The sequence below is a fragment of the Parasteatoda tepidariorum genome, chromosome 2, assembly GCF_043381705.1.
Source record: "Parasteatoda tepidariorum isolate YZ-2023 chromosome 2, CAS_Ptep_4.0, whole genome shotgun sequence".
Lineage (NCBI taxonomy): Eukaryota > Metazoa > Arthropoda > Arachnida > Araneae > Theridiidae > Parasteatoda > Parasteatoda tepidariorum.
In genome coordinates this window covers 83,609,303-83,630,591 of record NC_092205.1, presented here as the reverse complement: position 1 = coordinate 83,630,591, position 21,289 = coordinate 83,609,303, and the positions used below count along the sequence as shown (strand labels likewise).

At 28.2% G+C, this 21,289-nt stretch overlaps 1 protein-coding gene across 3 annotated transcripts in view; it reads left to right on the top strand.

Moving 5' to 3' along the window:
* Positions 1-21,289, top strand: part of LOC107453385 (calcitonin gene-related peptide type 1 receptor) — a 397,139-nt gene that overhangs the window by 339,954 nt on the left and 35,896 nt on the right. For all 3 annotated transcript variants that reach the window (XM_071177835.1, XM_071177833.1, XM_071177834.1), the window contains 4 exons: positions 2,419-2,529; positions 3,604-3,710; positions 15,412-15,503; positions 16,703-16,829. In XM_071177835.1, the coding sequence (XP_071033936.1) occupies positions 2,419-2,529; positions 3,604-3,710; positions 15,412-15,503; positions 16,703-16,829 (437 nt within the window). The remainder of the gene's footprint in view (positions 1-2,418; positions 2,530-3,603; positions 3,711-15,411; positions 15,504-16,702; positions 16,830-21,289) is intronic.

The following is a 21,289-nucleotide window of genomic DNA, read 5'->3' as shown; positions in this document are numbered from 1 at the left end:
ATATATATATATATATATATAAAGAGAGAGAATAACGTGTAAATTCTAACATATTTTGTAATTTATATTAATACTTTTCTATACAATTTTTGCTCTTAATTTCTAAAAGTAAAACATTTTCTGAAGTGTTTGAAATTTAAAATGTAACGACAACAGTTCTTTAATTGCGACTTCAAGAATTTATCAATTTTACTTTAAGACGTGCCTCATTGACCAAACTTATATACTTTACCTTCAAGACATCGAATGTTATAACTCGATTTAGTTCTGCTTCCGACTTACTGACTTATGTTATACAAGATGCTTTAGTTTTAACCTAGTTATTTTGATTTAAACTTGGATGCTTGAATTTTAACCTAGTTTTATGCACGATGTAGCAAAGTGATAGCTTTTTCGACAATAATGTACATCATTCCCTCACTTAAAAAAGTTGTTATTTTGCATGTTTTTTATTTCAAAATATTTTTATGTTTACTAAAAAACTATTTCGTTAATGACATTATTAGGAGAAAATTCATTTCATACTATTTCTTATTTTGTACTTAGTCATAATACAGTAGAGTAATGACACTCACTGTTTTGAAAAGCAGTGTTTAACTGCGTATTTTGTAAACTCATCCGATTATTATAATCATCCCTCAAGCTCTCATACAGACAAAACCAAATTATTTTTTAATTTTTTTTCTCGATAGTAGAATTGATCTAAGGGGCATAGATTGGTTGTGACGATTATGTGTGACTGAAGTCGAATTTTGGCCATAGATGCCTTCATAAATATATGGTGATAGCTATTTCAAAATATTGAAAATATTATAAAATGAGTTCATTTAATGTCATATTTTAATTTCTAAAAAATTGTTTTTTAGAATTTGTTTAAATAATTTAAGGATTTTATTCTAGAAAACATTTAGCATGCATAACAATGTATTTATTTATTAGTATGCATAACAATTTATTTATTAACAATAAATGCATAACAATTTATTTATTTCAGCTTAGCGCAATTTGTATATATTTGTATATTCTGTAGATTTTGATTTGCATAAAAATTGAGTATGTGACTTTAAAATATGTCTGAAAGAGTGAATTTAAAGACAATTATTCAAAGCAATTCTTTTAAGAGAGTTCTAAAATACTAATCTGCCAATTAAAGACGTAAGAACTACAAAAACCACTCTTAAAAAAGCGTTGAAGCTTTTTTTTAAAAAAAAAGAAAACATCTTTCGCAGTTTTTTTTGTCTATGTTTATATTTAAACAAATTATTAAATCTGGAAAGATATGCCGAAACTAGCGAATTAATTATTTGATCATTTTATATTGAGTTTTTGGTTTTTAAACTGAAGTGTTGTGTTAATATAGGTTTACACAATAACATCAGAGAAATCTCGTTAAAAAAAGAAAGATATATGCTGGCACATACACCAAAATTTTACACAAATTTCTCGAACTCATGATGCAATTTTAAACTTTAATGTTGACAATGCACAAACTCACCGTGTTTCGTCATGATGCACACGTTTCCTCCTTTAAAAAAAGGAAGTCCTTCAATTGATCTTAAATTTCCAAACACGTTCAAATTTAACATGGTGATAAAAAGTTTACGGTTTATTGATTGTTTGGCGAATACTTCAATAAAGCAAGTTTGTGGACGTTTTTATAATCTCTATCGAAAATGAAATTTCTGAAAATTGCTTCGTTGACACAGTTAAGGAATAAGAATAGTTCGGTAAATAGTGTTGTTGACAATATCAGGTAAATAATATTTTTATTAATAATCATTGTTCTTGCTTTGACGGTTGGAGCATTTTAACAGTCAAATGCTATTTATAATTAAATTTAAAACTATTTTATTTTTAAATAAGTTTTAAATTCTCATTTTTAGCTCTGAAAAAGTATGATCAAAACTACCAGAATATGGTAAAATTTCTGTCTATATGGAAACACCAAAAATATCGATAATTTTTACCGAAGAGATTTTGTATTGATTTTAGTAAAGCTAACAATAAACATTATGCTAAATCTGGAATGTTTCACAATGAGCTAAATTTGGTAATTTTATCATGATACAATACAGAATGACAGAATCATCATTTATTCGGTTAAATTTGCTTTTCAGTTAAGTATTTTTTACTACATTTTTTGTATAAAACTAAATTTCGAGCAGCGTTTTAATTTTTTTTTAACTTGAGTACATATAATAGCATGATTTTTACCTCTCATTATATCTAAATCTTAATTCTTTATATTTTGTAAGTTTGAGTTTAATAATTCATATATAGTTCTGTGGAAAAATGGCGCAAAAAGTAAGAGAATTCTTCAAAATAATCAGTGTACTTATCATTTCAGTTTTAGGTCAAAGAATCTCTATATAACTATATACTATGTAAAGTGAATAAATTATATGCTTCTTCTTATAGGTTCATACTGTCCTCGAACATTTGATGGTTGGGGTTGCTGGAACGATACAGCTGCTGGCAAAACAGCATACATTCCATGTCCTCACTTTATTCCAGGATTCCTTCCAGAAAGTAAGTATTTCATTGCATTCCATGTCCTCACTTTATTCCAGGATTCCTTCCAGAAATTAAGTATTTCATTAAGTGTGAAGTGTGTTAATAGGTATTTTCGTTAGTGTTTATGTGTATTACTTCCAGTTTAGTAATAAGCCTTTTACAACGTTAATTTTTTAGTTTTTCTTATGTTTAAAGCTTGTAGTTATGATTCTAAATAAAGTTATTTTCAACATTATATTCAGCAATTTTCGTTTGGAATGCGTATTAGAAAATTGTTTTGAAGAAATAGATATTATTTTGTGATTTAAAGACTATTTTGATTATTTACCATTTACACAGATTATCTACTTACCTGTTCGCCACTTGATCTATGTTGTGTTCAACTGAACAATATATGACGTCTGCTCACAGTGAGGAATGCTCCTTAGTGAGGAACTCCCTTAAAAAAGAGAAGGCCTCAACGTGAATCAATTTAGTAGTCTGACGTAACAAACACAAACTACAAAGTGCGAAAAAAAATTAATAAAAGAATGTTGCACCGTTCGGACTGCTAAACGGAGCAGTGGGAGGAGAAAATATAAAATCTGTAATAACATTCAGACTACGAAGTGATTTGATTTCTGGTTATGGTAGGGTCTGCGAAGGCCTTCTCTCTTCTGGGAAGCCTGTACGAGGATCTTCTCTCTTCTGGGAAGCCTTTACGAGGATCTTCTCTCTTTGGGGAAGCCCGCTCGAGGATCTTCTCTTTTCTGTGAAGCCCATACGAAGGTCATCTCGCTTCAGTGTTGGTATTGTCCGATTTTATATGTCTTCTGGAAAGTATCGAAGAAACTTCAGTCTGAGACAAAAATTTGAAACATGATAAAATATTTGGGGAAAAAAATTGAAAATTTTAATTTGTTAGCATTGGACATATTATTAAAAAATAATTAGTTCCAATAGTTAAAACGATATTTATATTAGTAATTTCTAAATATTCTTCAAGAAGAATATTTTGAATGGATAACGACACATAAGTACCCAATATGCAGAAATTTATAAACAGTTGATCAAGGTTTTTAGCCATATTTATATTTAAAATTATTTTAGGATCTGCTCACAAGGAGTGCAGTCTTGATGGTTCGTGGTATAGACATCCTGATACAAATCGTACATGGTCTAACTATACCACTTGTGTGGATAAGGAAGATTTAACTGTAAGTACAACAAATGCTATTTCATAATTCAACTTGCAACATTTAAAAGAATGCTCTTAGGCCAAATGAATTAATTACCACGATTTTCGTTTATGTATCTAAAATCTCAAAATTATTAATAACTTAAATATACTTAAAAATTTACTAAACAACATATTAAATAGCTAATAAACTGTTAAATAAAACTCTTTAATTGATTTTTAAGATTTTTAGCGTAGTGCAACAACTATCACTGACTAAAAAATTTTATAATTCATTTTTCAGAAATATGAAAATATTATATTAATAATATTATTATTATAAAGGTTATAATTATATTTGGTCAGTAGTCAATAACTTTTAATATGTAATAAATTTAAATAAATACTCAATAAAAAGTGAATTATGTATACAATACACGTACAAATTTGTTTTTAGTAAAGAAAAAAAGTAATGCAAATTATAAATATTTATAAATAGGGTGTTCCTATTTACCACTTATAATAAATATGTTTATCAAACAAGCAAATATATAAATACGTGTGTAACATATTATAACAATAAAATGCAACATTATAATACAAATAAAATTTCAAAATATTATACAAAATTCAACAATAACTAATATCAACATTATAAAATTTCAGTTCAACTTTTATGCTAAATATTCATTATTTTCACCAGTTAACAGTTAATACTTCATTTGTTTGTTGTGAATATTTAAGTGCAAAGCAAAGATTTTATTAATTTACCGATTTAACTAGAATAAAAAAATTAATTTGAAATATAAATTCTTAAGTACACATTTTCATTAAATTGAAACCAGTGTGTATTTCATACATTTCATTAGCAAATAAGAGGAATAGGAAGTAAAATGTGGTAGCCCACTTTAAAAAAAAATTGCAAATAATTCCATTTTGCAAATAATTTTAAGAAACTTTATTTTGTATAAATAGGATGAGTATCAATCGAGAAGAAGAATACATTATTAACTCATTTTAATTAGAAACCACGCGTCTCTGAAATATCTGCGACATGAATATCTACTTTTCTCCCCAAGTAAAAAAAAGGACAAAAACTTTACTTAAATTCTCATTTTAACGGTTTCATCAATGAAATGTAAAGAAAGGCAAACCATAAAGTTTTCAGTAAGGAAATATACAGGTTTCATAAGGGTAAGAAACTTGTAAAGAATATGATTAAATTTTGACATTTTTTTTAATCAACGTTGAACTCCAGACCAAATTTTCAGCAACTACTAACTCCGTAGCCTTGTAATTTTGAACCCTATCCAGAAAATAAGAGAACTCCTGAAGTATTGGGAGAAAACAGCGTTCGTAAAGGATGAAACTGACCCGCAATTGCGTTACATAAAGAAAATTGCGAAAACCTCCCATGGTTAGCCAGACGGAAAGGGAATTCTTACCCATGATCTGCCTACCAATGAGGATATTTGACGTCAGCACTGAGGTTGGTGAGCGGCTGGTGTAGAATTTGTACCCCTCATTGGGAGCGTTCGTTGGGTCGCCTCATTTGGAAGGGAGCGTTTTATCCCCAAAGCTCTGCTTTTGTGGTTTAAAAAATTTTATAGGAAGTAAGATTTTCTGAGTTTTTTTAAGCAAAAGACAGATGAAGATTTTAAAAAAAAAATTTTGATAAAGTGATATGAAGATTTTTGTTTGCAAGATCAAAATTGTCTTAACTTTTTTTAAAATAAATAACTATAAGTTCATAAAATCAAGAAAAATAATATTAAATTTTATTTACTGCGCATTAGCTTCAAGTATATACTAAACTCAGTGGCATGACAAGCCCATAGAGGGACAATCTACTGAGCCCATCTCAGTTTTCTTGACTTTGGGCTCTAGAGTGCAGAAGCAGATGTTCCGCTTAGGTGGTCAGCCCAACGCGGAACCCCCAGTGTTTAGTTCCCAAGCATGCTTGATACTCATTTATAAACCCATGAGGGGATGAAAGGCTGAGTCAATCTTTTCCGGCCTCCGAGGATAAAACCCAGGACCTGTGGCACCGGAGCGAAGTGCTACCACTCGGCAACCGAGGACTACACCGGGGACTACAAGTATATAGATCTCATAAAATAAGTTAAAAATATCGAGAAAACATTAAAAAAAATGTGTAAAAAATGTTAAAGGCAAAGAAAAAATATTTTTAAAAAATATAAAAAACGTTCAAAAACTTCAAAATAAGGGAAAAGGCAAAATAAGGAAAAGTATAATTTCGTACTCAACTCATACCATTATATCTGAAAAAAGTACTTTCTGATTTTGTATTGATATAGCAAAAGCAAAATTTATCAATATAAGATTGTGGGTAATTAAAAGCAATAAATGCAATAGCTATTGTACTGATATATTTTGCTTTGGCTACATTCATCAATTTTAGAAAGCACTTTTTCAATTAAAAGCAATAACTGCAATAACTATTGTATTGATATATTTTGCTTTGGCTACATTCATCAACATTAGAAAGCACTTTTTCTTATATAATCGTATAATTAGATTATATCTTTTTCTTAATTTGTTTTCCATTTCCTTTTTTTTATTTTATTTTTTTAATATTTTTGTTAAAAAAAATTTTTTTTAATATTTTTGTTAAAAAAAATTTTTTTTAATATTTTTTCTTCTCCTCTAACAAATCTTTGCATATTTTTCCTTGTTTGCTCTATATTTTTAATTTATATATTCATATCATAAATCCAAATAAAGAATTTCTAATTTAAAAATTTTGCTTCAAGGGTATTTGGATAGTTAGAATATCAAAAGTTATATACTGGCATGAAATTTAACTTCAGTATAATATTTTATTCTAAAATTTTTTAAGTTTTTTTTTAAATATAAAAAAAGAGCATTTCTATACAGTTGGGAAATTGGTACATTTGCTATTTTATTTCAAAAATTGCTAACAATTATTGCATTTTATTCAGAATATTAGAATGAAAAATATGTATTAGAATACTAAGAATTTCACATTATTTCAAATTAAATTTATTTTTGATAAAGAAAACGAGCTTCAACGAAAAGAAAAAAATGAGTATTTTGAAATGCAGTCACGCTTATTTCATATGAGAATATATTTGCATATAAAAATTGCTCCTCTGCATAATTTGATTAGTAGCTGATTGAAACGTCTTTTGTCAAGTATTTTTATCGAAGAAAATAATTTTTTTATCCTAAGAACTTTTACCCATTTTCTTTTAAAAATAAATTAACTGTTGGATTGAAAAAATCGCAAAATCTATTCCCCAAGAAAACTGCGTTATTTTTAGAATAAATTTCTACTTTTTTTTCCTTAACTGAGAGCTCTTTGTTAACAAACCGATGACTTGAATGTGTATTTTTTCACTTTAATGAAAGTATTATTCTTTCAAAGAAATTGTTTACGAATCTGTTTGTTTCAACAGGTAATTTTATTTTTGTACATTTTTCCGTAATGAGATCGTTTCTTGAGAGTTAATTATTATAAATGTTTACGTCTTTCTTAGCTGTTACTGTGCAGCATTAACCTAATACGCCTCAAGGATTACTTTTCTATTTTATTCGAAAAAAGGGGAATTTTCGGGGCAAATTTTTAATTTTCATGAATTTATTTCAAAAAAAAATTATTTTTTTGTTAAATACGAACATTTTCATCATAAATAAGCAAGCGATTTTATCTGAAAACTGTGATAGGCTTTTGCTCTGATGGAATTTTTCTGCCTTAAATAACACGGCACTTCTGCGTAATCATGATATAAGTCAATTTGTTAAAAGGTAAAATAAAAAAAATAGAATAAACGCGTAGAAATATGGAAAAATTTAAACGCAAATTTTTATTTTGATATTTCCAGTGTGCAAAACTAAAAAAAAAGGAATGCCTCAATAACGTTTGAACTAGGAATCTTTTTATCATAAATTAACATGTAATCTAATTCGTTACAAAGGAGAATTTCAAACATTCGAATGCAAAGCGCAGATGATATTTTAAGTTACGAAATTAGCCATAAGAATTTACTTTCTCTAAATGAACTTATTTTTCTACGAATTCAGATTCTTTGCCGCAATGTAAAAAATATGGCCCCTGTAGTTTGAGTTAACCTGATGAAAAATTTTACTTTTTGCTAATTTTACTACATCTAGAGAGCTCGTAAAATGATTTAGAAACTTTTTGAACGCGATTATAGAATTCTTTTATCTAAACACAATTTAATGCAAAATGATCTTCAGCTTAACCCTCTAATATATGTTTTTATAAGAATTATAATTTAAATCAGATAAAGGAATTAAAAAAAACATGAGAATTATTACTAAATAAAGAGTTTATTGAAACATATTTATGAGTTGTTGCAATAGAAATACACCAAAAACAATTTAAAACGTTATTTCAATCATCATTAGCCTATTCTTTATCATTATCATTCATCAAAGGTTATAGAATTTTGAGTCTGATTCTTTGCTGCAATTTAAAATATATGGCCCCTGTAGTTTGAGTCAACCTGATGAAAAATTTTAATTTTTGCGAATTTTACTACATCCAGAGAACTCGTAAAATGATTCAGAAACTTTTTGTACACGATTATAAAATTCTTTTATCTAAACAAAATTTAATGCAAAATGATCTTCGGCTTAACTCGCTAATATTTGTTTTTATAAGAATTATAGTTTAAATCAGATAAAGGAATTAAAAAACACATGAGAATTATTACTTAATAAATCGTTTATTGAAGCATATTTATGAGTTATTGCAATAGAAAATATGCCAAAAACAATTTGAAACGTTATTTCAATCATCAGTAGCCTATTGTTTATCATTATGATTTATAAAATGTTATAGAATTTCGAGTCATCCGAGAGTCTTCAATCATTATCTCAAGCTTGTGTTACTCGTACCATCATTACAAGCCTTTTCTAATTTCTCACCAATGCATCAACCACCCTAGCAATTGCTCCAATGTATCAATTTTATCCAGTTCATGAAATGTCCCAATCTCAGGAGCATCCTTGCTCTCCTTGTTTTCTACAACAAGAGAATTATCAAGATTTTGATGCTTGGGAGCATTTTTTTCCTCCATCATTTGTTCTGCTAGAACTTCATTCCAATCTCTTAATATGAATTCCATATCATTTGCCACATAAAACTCGTTAAGAGTTGCATCATCACGAGTCGTCTTTGACTCCTTATTTCCACCTTCTACTTTAGACTTATTATTACAAGTCTTAGACTCTTCACTTTCAAATGTCATTTGTTCTTTAAGAACTTCAGACCAAGCTCTTATTTCAAAGTAATTCTCGTCTGCACTCTCCCCCTTCTTAAAAACTTTTGCACTAAAATTGGAAATATATTTTAGTTCTCTTTTAAACACCGTATGTACCACAACTTGTTTCAAATAATTTAATATAATGTAAAACCTTCACAAACTTTTTAATCGTTAAAAGATACCCTTCGTAAAATATTTTATTTTTTCGTAAATAATGACCAGTCGCAAAAAGTTGTATTATAAATAAGAAACCTCTACAAAACATTTTACAGTTAAAACAAACACTTTATAGTAAAAACGATACCTTTATATAAAATTTTATCATAAATATGGACTCTAAAACTTTTCTTCTAGTAAACGCAGTCAATGATTTCTTTATTTTATATTTTTGAAACTAAAAATTCTAGATAAATATGGTTTTTATGATTTTTGATGAAAATATGAACTCATTTTCACATATTCAGAAAGACATGGCTGTGGCAGAATGAATCAGTTCCCTCAGTACTATAACAGATTCATAGCATTTGTATTTATTTTGCTAAAAAGATTTTGGTTTTTCAAAATTTTCACCATAATGGAACTTTTGTAAAGAGTCTGTTATATTCTTATAATTTTAAATAATTTAATCGTTTTCACCTTTACAAATACCATAACCAAAAAATAAATACTACACAAATCTTTTTCTAATCTGCATTTAGAATTGCTTGTTGTAGTAAAATTAAAAAGCTTTTGAATTTTGTTAATGGGTTAGATGATTATAAAGTTAAGTTTAAAATTAACTATGATACGTAGATAGTATGTAGTTACTTAAAATTTGACAATTATGTAAAAAATGCTCTTGATTTTCGATTAAGATATATTATAATATCCCTCTGTAATAAATATTTTAAACCATAATTACTAAATGTAAAAGCTGCACCGATCAACATTGCTCTCTCTAACATTTACAATTTAGTCTAGTTGATCTGACATATAACCGTCGAAACGAGTAAAAGTGCTCAAAAATGGGGACCCATTTTCAAGACTTGACAGAGGACATTTATATTTAAAACATCTGAATTGCGGCGAGTAAATTTTTACGAATGATACAAGTGAAAAAAATGTTCTTATAAAATCAACTTTAAACCTTTTTAATAGAATACAATTAGAAATTTGAATTTTTGAGTGCAGTATTTTTTTTTACTTTGATTTGAAATTAAGTCCCTTAAGGAATTTTAAAAAAAGTTAATATATTATTGAAACTGTTAAAACATTTTACCAACAACTGATACTTACAGCTTTTTTCGCAAATATCGCACCACTTTCGCCATTTTTCTAATTATAGCTTAAGCAATCGTAAAAAAAGAACCTTACAGATCGCATATAAACTTAGAAATGAGAATTTTTCTGGTTTAACAATGTTTAGTTATACTGTAACAATTGGAGTGTTCTTTTTAATTTATACCATTGTTTGAATGAGACTATCTCAACAATGGTATTTTACTAAAATCACTTTAAAAAAACAGTGTTGCAATACATTATTTAATTAAATAACCCTGTTTGAAATTGAGGGGTTTTATGGCACATTGAAATCATTAATACCGAGTTTTTCATACAATTCCGTAGGCTCACACAAAGATTTTAATAATGTTGAAATTTTTTTTTCTTTAAGAAACGATGATATAGATTCTAACTCAGATAGTAGAAATATAATTTTTGCTTCTATTTAAAGGCGAGATATTTCTTACATGGAAAGTATCCTTGCAAATCAAATTAATTCCTTGAATAATTTTTTTTTAATAGTATTATGTAAAAAAATGCATATTTTGCTTTGATTGCCGAGACATATTATTGAAAATATAAATTTGGGAGCAAAACAATTTGCGACGAATCACATAAGTTTTGAAATATGCACGAAGACGAATACAATTAGAAGAATTTTAATTTCCAAACTATTTCTTTTAGGAAGTTAATAGTCTACTAATGACATTTTATTGAATTCTAGTAAATCGATATCTAAGTTTATATATTGACAATACTAAATACAGATAGAACCTTAAGGACTATTCCTATTATACGCAACCATATAAGAAGTTAAAGGATGAAGATATTAAATGACATTTTAGTGAATTCTAGTAAAATAGGCTTTAATATGACAGAAAATAAAAATTGAAGCTTTAGAATCAACTTAATGAGCAATGATCTTCGGCTTATTATAACTTATATAAGAAACTACTGAAAAACTTTTTGCACTCCTATTAAATGTTCAAAGCATGAATTTCATGTCAAAATAAATAGTAATAATAACCAAAATGTAACATATAATAACTACGCATCACATTTTTCACTAGAATAATACATACATAACAATATCCATTTCCCAGTACGTCATTATAAACATAACATAAATTTAATATTAAAATAAAAAAAGGAAAATATCATTGTATTTTAGTAACAGATATCCGGTAATGAAATTTCGTGTATATTGTTACGCAAAAGATTCATTATACCATAATTTTGAATAGACTTAATTGTATGAACTATTTCCAGGATGTCGTTCGTATAAATGTGTAATAACCATATATTTTTAAACATTCTTTTTTTTTCGTTACATCATATCTTTATCCGAACATGAAAACTCAGTAAAAAAGAGATTAACAACTGAATACAATGTGACATAAATTTACTCGTTAAGTTAGTCCGTCGAAATGATTTTTTTCCCCTGCTTTTTCGGGTGGGACAAAGACTTATAATGAATCTAAGGGTGTGTCCCTAGTAATATCTATGGAAGAGATAAAATGGAGATTTTATCTTGCCTAAATGTGAATAAGAGTAGAGTTTTACGCAACATCCCCTATTTCTAAATTATTGCTATTTAAAGATGAAAAATGCGATAAATGTTTTAAAGAAATATTATAATATTTATTGAATTCTTGTAAAATATTTAAATAATTGTTTATGTCCTTGATTATCAGTCCCATTCAAGAAGTCCTTCTCTCTTTTTAGATTTTCAGAACTAATAGTAAATTATGATATCTAAACAAAACTTAATTGCTTTATGTATATTTTGAATACATTAACTACTTTGAATAACAATTGTTCTTTAGACAATATNAACACTTATATATATATATATATATATATATATATATATACGTGTGTGTAATATTATGCCTTTAGAGATTAGATAATTGAAGAGACTTTGGCTAATACTTTTGAAAAGGCGTTTTATTAATGGATCTTAAGCTATTTAAAATAGCGTTCGTTGGCAATAATGGTTTCCCCATTGCAGGGATGTTTGGATTGGGCCCATATTTATCTAGCCATGAAAATATGAAAAAGACATTTATTTTTGGTTGTCCCGATATTAAAAGAGAGGTCCTAAAAGGAAGGTAGTTGCAAGGATCTTCTTATCTCAATGAAACTTCATTCAATTGATAAAATTTAGAGATTTTGATTCGCTAAAAGGATAGCGCCTTTCTGGTGCCGGGAAGCTCTTGGGACTATCTTAATGTGTACTTCATCTATGAATCATTGCCCATTAACTTCAGAAAATAATCTTTTATCTGGCCTTATCTGGTTCATCTAGACTTTTTATGAGACCGATTTCTACATCCTAAACTTGATAGGAAACAGATGTTTTAAGCTTATCAGTTAATATAGAAAGACTCGCAAGAAAAATTCTATATTACATTGTAATATAGAATCAATCAATCAGCATTTAGAAATTAAAGCCATTATCATGTAATAAACACGTGCAAACATCCCAACGGAAATTAGATCAAAATATTATAAGGTAAAAATATTATATAAAAAATACAGAAATATCGATAAATAATTATAAAAATAATAAAAACTGTTGTAATGTAAGTTATCAGCAGCAAAGAACAGTACATACCTTTTGAATAAAGATATGTTTGGTTTCACTATAGCAACGAAGCGAACGGCAAAAGCTGTAGGACATGTTGCTTTTATATATATNATATATATATATATATTACATTTTGAGAACTATTCAGATCAAATTTTTAACGTTTGAAAGAGGATAACTCTGCCAATAATTATTTGCAATTGAACGTTCCTAAAGTAAAATATAGTATTACTTGTATTAAAACTAATTCTGGTAACTGGAGACATAAGTAATGGATCATCCATTTAATCTTTAAATTATTATTATTGTAAATAATAACTATATAACTTTGTGCATGATTCTTATGTGACTTACAATGATCTTTTAGAAATCGTGAATCAATCGTAATTCGTCAATTTTTAAAATTTAATTGTAACTCTATACATCTTAATTTCCTGTTTATTTTATCATATTTTGAATACAATGCGATAATTTCATTACAGACAATTCTTCCGAATTCTACACCTGATCCTTCGAAATTATCATATAAGGAATTTAGGAAACACGAAATATGTTGTTGACATTAACTTGTGCAAACTAAGTCAACGGTCGTTTCAGGAAATTGCGGCAAACTCGAAATTTCAACAAGCTCGGGTGTCTCAACCTTTGCACTTGTATCATTTCAATGCTTCGATTCTCTTGAATTTTAACCATATAGATATCGAACTAGTTATTTGTTCAAGGAGATTAGAGTTCGGCTCAATGACCGGTTTCCATAGATGTTGAAATTCAATTTATCTAAACATTAAATAGGGATGCTAATAGAAAGTCTCGGAGTGATCGCATTTTGAAATTTTAAAATAATAATTTGAATGATATCAAGGTGATATAAATGGTATCAGAATATAAATTGATGATTATTTCTAAGGGTTATTTTTGTTTTAAATATACTTTGTCTACTTGATGCTAAGGATTGATAATGATATTTCTTCATGAATTTCTTTTAGAAACTAATCTGGAATTTGGTTGTAAAAAAAGTAACTTGGTATAAGGTTAAATATAAAAAAGAGCCTAAAATAGGTTAACATATTCAAAAACTCTAACTGGGATTTACTTTTAAAAAACAACAATAAATTAACTTGAAGCTACATGATAAAAAACTTTATTTGCTTAAATGTAAAGATAAGAAATAATAGTCGACATATTTCAAGCGCTCAAAAATAGAAACCCACTTTCAAGACTTGCCAGACGTAATGGGAAGGGAGAAAATTGATTGGAAATATGAAACATAAAATTGTCAACGAAAAATGGAAAATAAAGGTGAGAAGCAAAGCTAGAAAAATCACTGTAGCTAAGAAGGAAAAAAAGATGAAAAACAGAGAAAGAAAAACCACAGTGGCCAAGAGAGGCAAATCAGGGCAAAATGCATTTTTTTGGAAAAATTGCATTTCTTTTAGGGTAAATGTATGAATCGCACCTCTCGGCCACTGTGGTTTTTCTAATTCTGTTTTCATTTTTTTCCTCGGTTACTGTGGTTTCTCTAGTTTTATTTCTTAACTTTATTTTTTCCTTTTTCGTTAGAAGTCGTCAATCAAATCTTGAAAATAGGCCCCTATATTTGAGAGCTTGAAGCAAGTCGACTGTTATTTCCTATTTATATATTTTTGAAGCGAATGTAGCTTTTAATCAGTTGATATCAGTGGGCTTCAGTTTCGTGGGAGGATTTTTTTAATGTGGAACTGGCTCATCAAATTAAAAATTAACCTATATTACTGATTCATAAAGGAAAGAAACTGGTTTAAAATGTAATTAATAAGTAAAAGAAAAAAAACGCTGTATTTTTTACCGAATACAGGAAATGAACATGTAATATTGTTCATAAAACGCAAAAAATACACCAGGAATCAGTTTGAAACACATAAACTAACCTAGAATTTCGTTACATCAAATACCTAACCCTCATTGGTACAGGATCAGTTAAACTTAAGTTTACTGGTTACTGGTTTACTGGTCAGTTAAACATAAGTTACTTAAGTTACCCTGTTATATATACGTTATATGAATTGGTTACTTAAGCTACCCTGTTATATATACGTTATATGAATTATGGGAAAATTGTATCTACAATAAAAATATTAGTTTAAAATTGACAAATAAATGGCTCTCTTCATTTGCATGTAAGAATTTAAATAATTTCTTTACCATTTCTGACCCTCAAAAGTTACTTTTATATAACACTATTTCTCCGCCCTTATAAGTAAGAAAGTGTTTCTGGCAAAATTGTTTTATGAGAATGACAGTAATCTGACAACTGCGTAACGACAATGCCGAGGTTTTGTTACTGTATATCGAGAAACACAACTTGATACTGTTGCACATATAATACTTTTTAAAACATATACTCTTCGAAAATGGAATGGACGTTTCCATCTGGTGCTCTAAATTTGAACTATTTTCATAGAAAATTTCTTTTTCTCGTTTAACGAATAAAGTGCATACCAAATTTCCTTGAACTCTATCTGCCGGAACTGACTCCATATAGGTCTAAACTGAGTGTTATAGTCAACCTGTATTTATGACATTGTGTATTATTTTATATTGCTTTCTTTACATGCTTTACTTTTCTTTTTTTATTCCAGTTCCGACAACGCATTGTAAACATCTACATTTCTGGTTATTCGACTTCAGTCATTGCACTGCTTATTTCATTGGGGATCTTTTTCTATTTTCGGTAAGGCTGTTTCCATTTCTTATTAAAGAAAAGATACTCAATCGTGGTAGCAGATCTCGTTTTTCAATCTCAGAAGAAAAAAAAAGCAGTGCATTAGCTAAGTTTGTATCTAGCTATAAGTAAAGCAAATCTAATAATGATGTCATTGTTTTCCAATGCATTTTTATTTTCAGGAGAATCACATTGTAAAAAACAGTTTTCCCTTGTTAATATATATATATATATATATATAATATAAACGCAATAAACAGTCAAAAAAGAAAAGAGCGATTAATGAACAATATTAAGAAAAAATAATAAGTTTTATTCATTGTGCATAAGCTGCAAGTACGTAGATCAAAGAAAATAACTTAAAAACACAAAGAAAACAAGAAAAAATAAATTTTTTAAGAGACGAAAAAAGAAACTCTTACTAAATAAAATGTTTTTTTTTTAAAAAATGTAATAGTCGGAAACTAAAATAAAGGAAAGATATAATTTCGTCTTCATCTTACAGGAGTAAGTACATAAACATAAAATCTGCAAGTACATAAAATATTTGTTTTTCATCAGCTTAAAATTAATAAAAATCATAATCATAATAAAGGTATTGTTTTCTAGCAAGTAAATTTTGTATCCCAAATTTAAAAGTAATATTACCTGCAATAATAATTTTTCTTATTTTACTCAGCTGTTGTTACATTTTAATTATGATTGTTATTTTAAACAAAAAGTTGAAAACTAAAACATTTTGTTTCTTCATTTTAACATTATACTACCTTTTTACACTATATAAGATAAACTTAACTGAACCGATGTTTGAACATGTTCATTGTTTTACAATTATTTTTATTATTGCACACACATAAGCAAACAAGATTCTTTTTAGTACATACATGTTTAAAGTTGATAATTTCAACTTCCCGAGAAAAAAAAACTTTTTTGTGCAGAGAAACAACAATTATTGCGAAGCAATCATCATGATTAGTGAGGGGCAGCGAGCAGGGAGTTTAACCTTCTAGTATTAAAATTTACCTGTGTTCTATACACAAGTCTTCACAATAGTTCAAATTTTCTAATTTTTCATTAACAACTAAACTCAATAAATTAACGTACTTAATTTGTGTAAAAATACCAAATTTGCAGCTAGTGATCAGCCAAAAAGTATAGTTACTTATTAGAACTGCCACTAACTCTATCTTTGGTATTTAATTTCACAGATGTGTCCAATGTACCAGAATCACCATTCACAAGAACTTATTTATGTCTTTTATCATCAACAACATCATGTGGATAATATGGTATACCGAAGTCGTCCAGAAGCCATCAGTATTATTAAGCAATGAAGTAAGTCTATTTTATTTTAAATGGCTCTTTTAAAGTTGCGTGGAATGTAAAGTTTAGTGCTGCAAGAACCAGAAACAGCTAATGTGTGTTACCACATCAAACTGGGTAGTTAAAGTTATGAAACAGAAAGGAAACTCTAACAAAAAAAGGGTGTAATATCAGTTGGACTCTTCAAGCAATTCTTCAAGCTCTCGGTCTCAAATATAGGGAGGAAAGGCTGACTCATTGCGGTTTGCTGTATGCACTTCTTTCCATGTACTTACATGGAGAGTAGTTGTTGTTTGGTTAGGCAGCTTCCTGCCGATTGACTTATAATTTTTTGAAAACTTAGAAAATGGAAACTTAGTTAAAGATATCAGGTATTAAAATAAAATATTATCTATCTCAGATTTCGTATATGTATTAAAACTAAGGCATTTAAACTCCTGTCATTTTCAATATTCTTGTTTCACAGATCAAAACTCAGCAATTTTCAAATTCACTTTCATTTTATGACCACTGCACGTTTGTTTCAAAATTCGATTATCTGTTAAACATTAAAGAGAAATATAAAATCTCAAATATCCCCTCCATGTCAATAGGTAGAAACAAATAAACAAACACTAAATTTATCGAAATTTCGTTCTGTTTGCGCTTCAACAATAATTCTGTATCAGAACGTGATGCTTAAATCCTCTCTATTTAATTAAAACAATACAACAAGTGTTTGATGTTTGCTTTTCCCAATGCGTGTCAAAACTAGCGAGTATCGATTATCTGAATTCAAAACTCCTGCGTTGAATTTTAAGTGTATTCTTAGTTTTTGTTTATACGTTTGAGATTTTCAATCAAATTTCTGATTCTTTAATCACTAAAAAGTCACCTTAATTAATCTCTCGAGTTACTATTATTCAATAGAACAAACAGATGTTTTCAGCAGAAGATAAACGGAATGTTAATCGTTAGTTAAATCCATGTACCCATTAATTGGAATAAATGTTATGGAATTATAGCTAAAGTTTTCACAGTACAAATGTGTTATTAAGTTTCTGGGGTTAACTATACATATTCTGGATAATAGAAAAACTTCACTTGCTACATTAATTTATGAAACTGGAAATAATCTACATATTTCGAGTGCTTAACCTCTTCCTTCTCGCTCCCGTGAAAATGACGGGGTGAGGTTTCGCCCTTTATTTCTCGCTCCCGTGAAATTTCCGGACTGGAGTCTTCAATGGCAAAGCGCCAATAAGAATAAAACTAATTAATTTTTTTTGCCCGGAGATTTTTTTTTTCTTATCATTTTACACACTAGGTGGCAGTACCAGGATATTTTTAAGGTAATTGTAGATAGTTAGTTTAATTTAAACTAGATGTCAGCACTAATCAAATACGTGTATTTTGCAAAATAGGCACTTTTATGACCGTTTTCTTGAAAAATTAACCGATCATTAAGGGGTTAAAAATAGGCTTTTACAACTTGACAAAACATATTTGAGATATTCATCGTAAAGTTACCAACGAGAAAAATAGAAAATAAAAAAAATGAAAATCAAAACCAGTAAATATGGTGGAAAGCTGTTACGAGATATTTCCTCCTACTATAGGGATTCATGAGGTTTGAGGTGAGGAGAATAACTTCACACATGGAAATGCAACCTGCACTTATTTGCCTGTCCTGACTACCACAATTTTTTCTAGTTTTTTTAGCCTTTAATTATTTTCCTTTTTTTTGCCATATTAAATTTTCTGTTTCAAATCTGTCTGGCTAGTCTTGAAAAATAACGCCTAATTTTAAGCACTAGAACATGTCAACTTAGCGCACTTTTATAATCTAAGAAACGATTTTTGTTTTCATATGTATATTATCCCCCTTTAGTTTCTTGTAATCATTTGTTTAAGTTACTGAATACCTGTTCTCCATAAATGCTGGAAAAAAATCAATGATCTGTGTTCATCAGCACTATAAGATCATGCCCGAAACTGAAACCCGGAACTAAGCTAAAATAATTCCAATTTTTTTTTCCAATTATTTTTGCCCCTCTTGATCGGTTTATGTTATAAGATTTGGTAAAGCATGCTTTCAGGCGTTTATCTCATCAAAATAGAGATTCAATATCGTAGACAACTCCTGAAAGTCGAAAATTACAATAATCAACAACTTTCGATATATGATAAAAAAAATTTCTGGTACTTATTTCATTGATGGGCTATAAAAACTTATTTCCACAGTAAAAAACAGTAGATATCTTGCAAATAATATTTACTATATTTTAAAGATCACAAGTAACATAATAGCAGTAGTACATTACTGAAATGAATTAAACATCAATTTTTGCCAATTAGAATAAAACAATTGTTATGGTTCTTCTAGATATATAAGCACTTTCTCTTCATTAATTTAGTTTTTTTAGAAGTTTTTTTAAATTAAATTTATATTTAGTTTTAAAATTAATTTTCATTGGCGAAATAAAAATAGGGACTTTTTTACTGTTCTAATAATGTTATTATTGATGATACTAATAAGTATCATCAATTTCGTCTAAGTCTTCGTCTTTTTTAAAACAAAACTTTTTTTTTCTATTCATGCCTATAACCAAAAATAATGATTGTAATTCCCAAAAAGAATTAGTAACGACACTAATAATAGTATGAACAATTTTGGTTAACAAACTAATGTTGGTAGTCATAAAAGTTGTTAAACAATAACATTTTCGACAATGAAGTTAAGAAATCGATAATAATAAAATAAATAGTCTGTGTGTATTTCTATTATAACTCTCTCTTATATCTGTTGTAGAGACATTGATTGTTTGCTTAAGAGACAAGCAAAAAAATTTCAATGACATAAATAACATTTTATGATTAAGAATGCTCATAATTACCGAAATTTTGAACTATAAGTTTTACAGAAAAACATAATACTTAAAACAAAAAATGCATTGTGTAATTTTCTTTTCAAACTTTAATATTTTGATATGATCTTTCCTTATCATCGTTCTTTTAAATGTATTTATTACGTTATTTAGATAATTACTTAGTTCAAAAAATTAAAAACATATAATTTGTTTTAAAGTTTGTTAAAAATTTCTTATTTTTTTAACATTAATTACAATTGCTTATTATCTCTTCACTGTCTTGCGGTAATTCAAACTGTGTTGGTTATTTGAGTAGTGTATTGCGTTATAAACTTGCGTAATGAATCATTTACTACTTTTTTTTCACTATCCATTTCATAAACTTTAGACTGAAACTATCTATAACTTTTCTTTTAAAAAAGGTGATTATAGTTTGTTTTCGCGTCTTTCCTGTTGCAGCAAATAACCTTGAAGATGTGAATTATACTTCTTCATCAAAAGTACTTATTAAATGTACAGCAAATGTACATTAGTTTATATTTTATTTTATTTTATCAAGAAAAACTTTGTTGTTTTTAACTGTATTAGAAGGCAGAAAAGAATTTAAGGCAACTTTCTTTTGAGACAGTACTTTGAAAAGTACTTTTTATAAATATAACCACATACTTTTCGTGGTCTGCCCAGTGACCAGTCAGCCCGATGTTACTAACCAGATATAAATTAAGAATATATTTTGGTATTTGAATAGATTCTAGGTCTGTTTTTTGTTTTAGAAACCTTATGACTACAAGTTTGGTTACCTTTCAAAATTTTCTTGTGTAGCATATAAATTTTAATGGTAACGAAGCCTAATACACATGCAACTATATTTAAATATTCTAATTCTTCAGTTCCTTCTCTCATTTTAACACCTTAATTAGAAGATTGTTTTTACCGTCAATCTATTGCATGTGGCTTAGCGCGCAAGGAAGTACTTTAACTTCAATTTTAATTATTTTCAAGATATGTCCGCAATGTTGCCAAAGCTTTTTTATGCATTGAATTTTAGTAATAATTTAAAATCTGTCCGTTAGCCATGAAATAACATAAACCACAGAGTTCGGGAAAATAATACAAACCGTATGAGGGCACTAACAATGAAATAACACAAACCGTACGTGTTTGGAACATTTCAGCATATGAGGCGGCAGAAGTATTAAAATTATTTCCATCTCGGTCATGTAATAAGATGGAAAATTCCTTCCAATGCTCCATTACGTGCTGTACTACTTCCTCACGCACCTCTCGAGCCGTAACATGAGTATCGTAAAATTTAGGCATGACGTAGCTCGAAAAAAAAACAAGCTCGGTCCCCATTGTTTGGTATGAACGCGTGCGTCACTATAGCACCTTTTATGTTTGAAATTTCTGCAGCCATTTTAGAAATGATCAAAAATAAATAATAATATAATAAAGAGAAATCACAATAATATCTCCTCAAACTCATTTTTATTTTTCAAAAATGCAAAACATCTTTTTTTTTTAAAAAAAAACTGACACTTATTCTTTGTCTAACTATGTTGCCATTAAAGGGGAACTAAACATAGGATACAAATTTAAAATCGTGCATTTAATCAAACTACA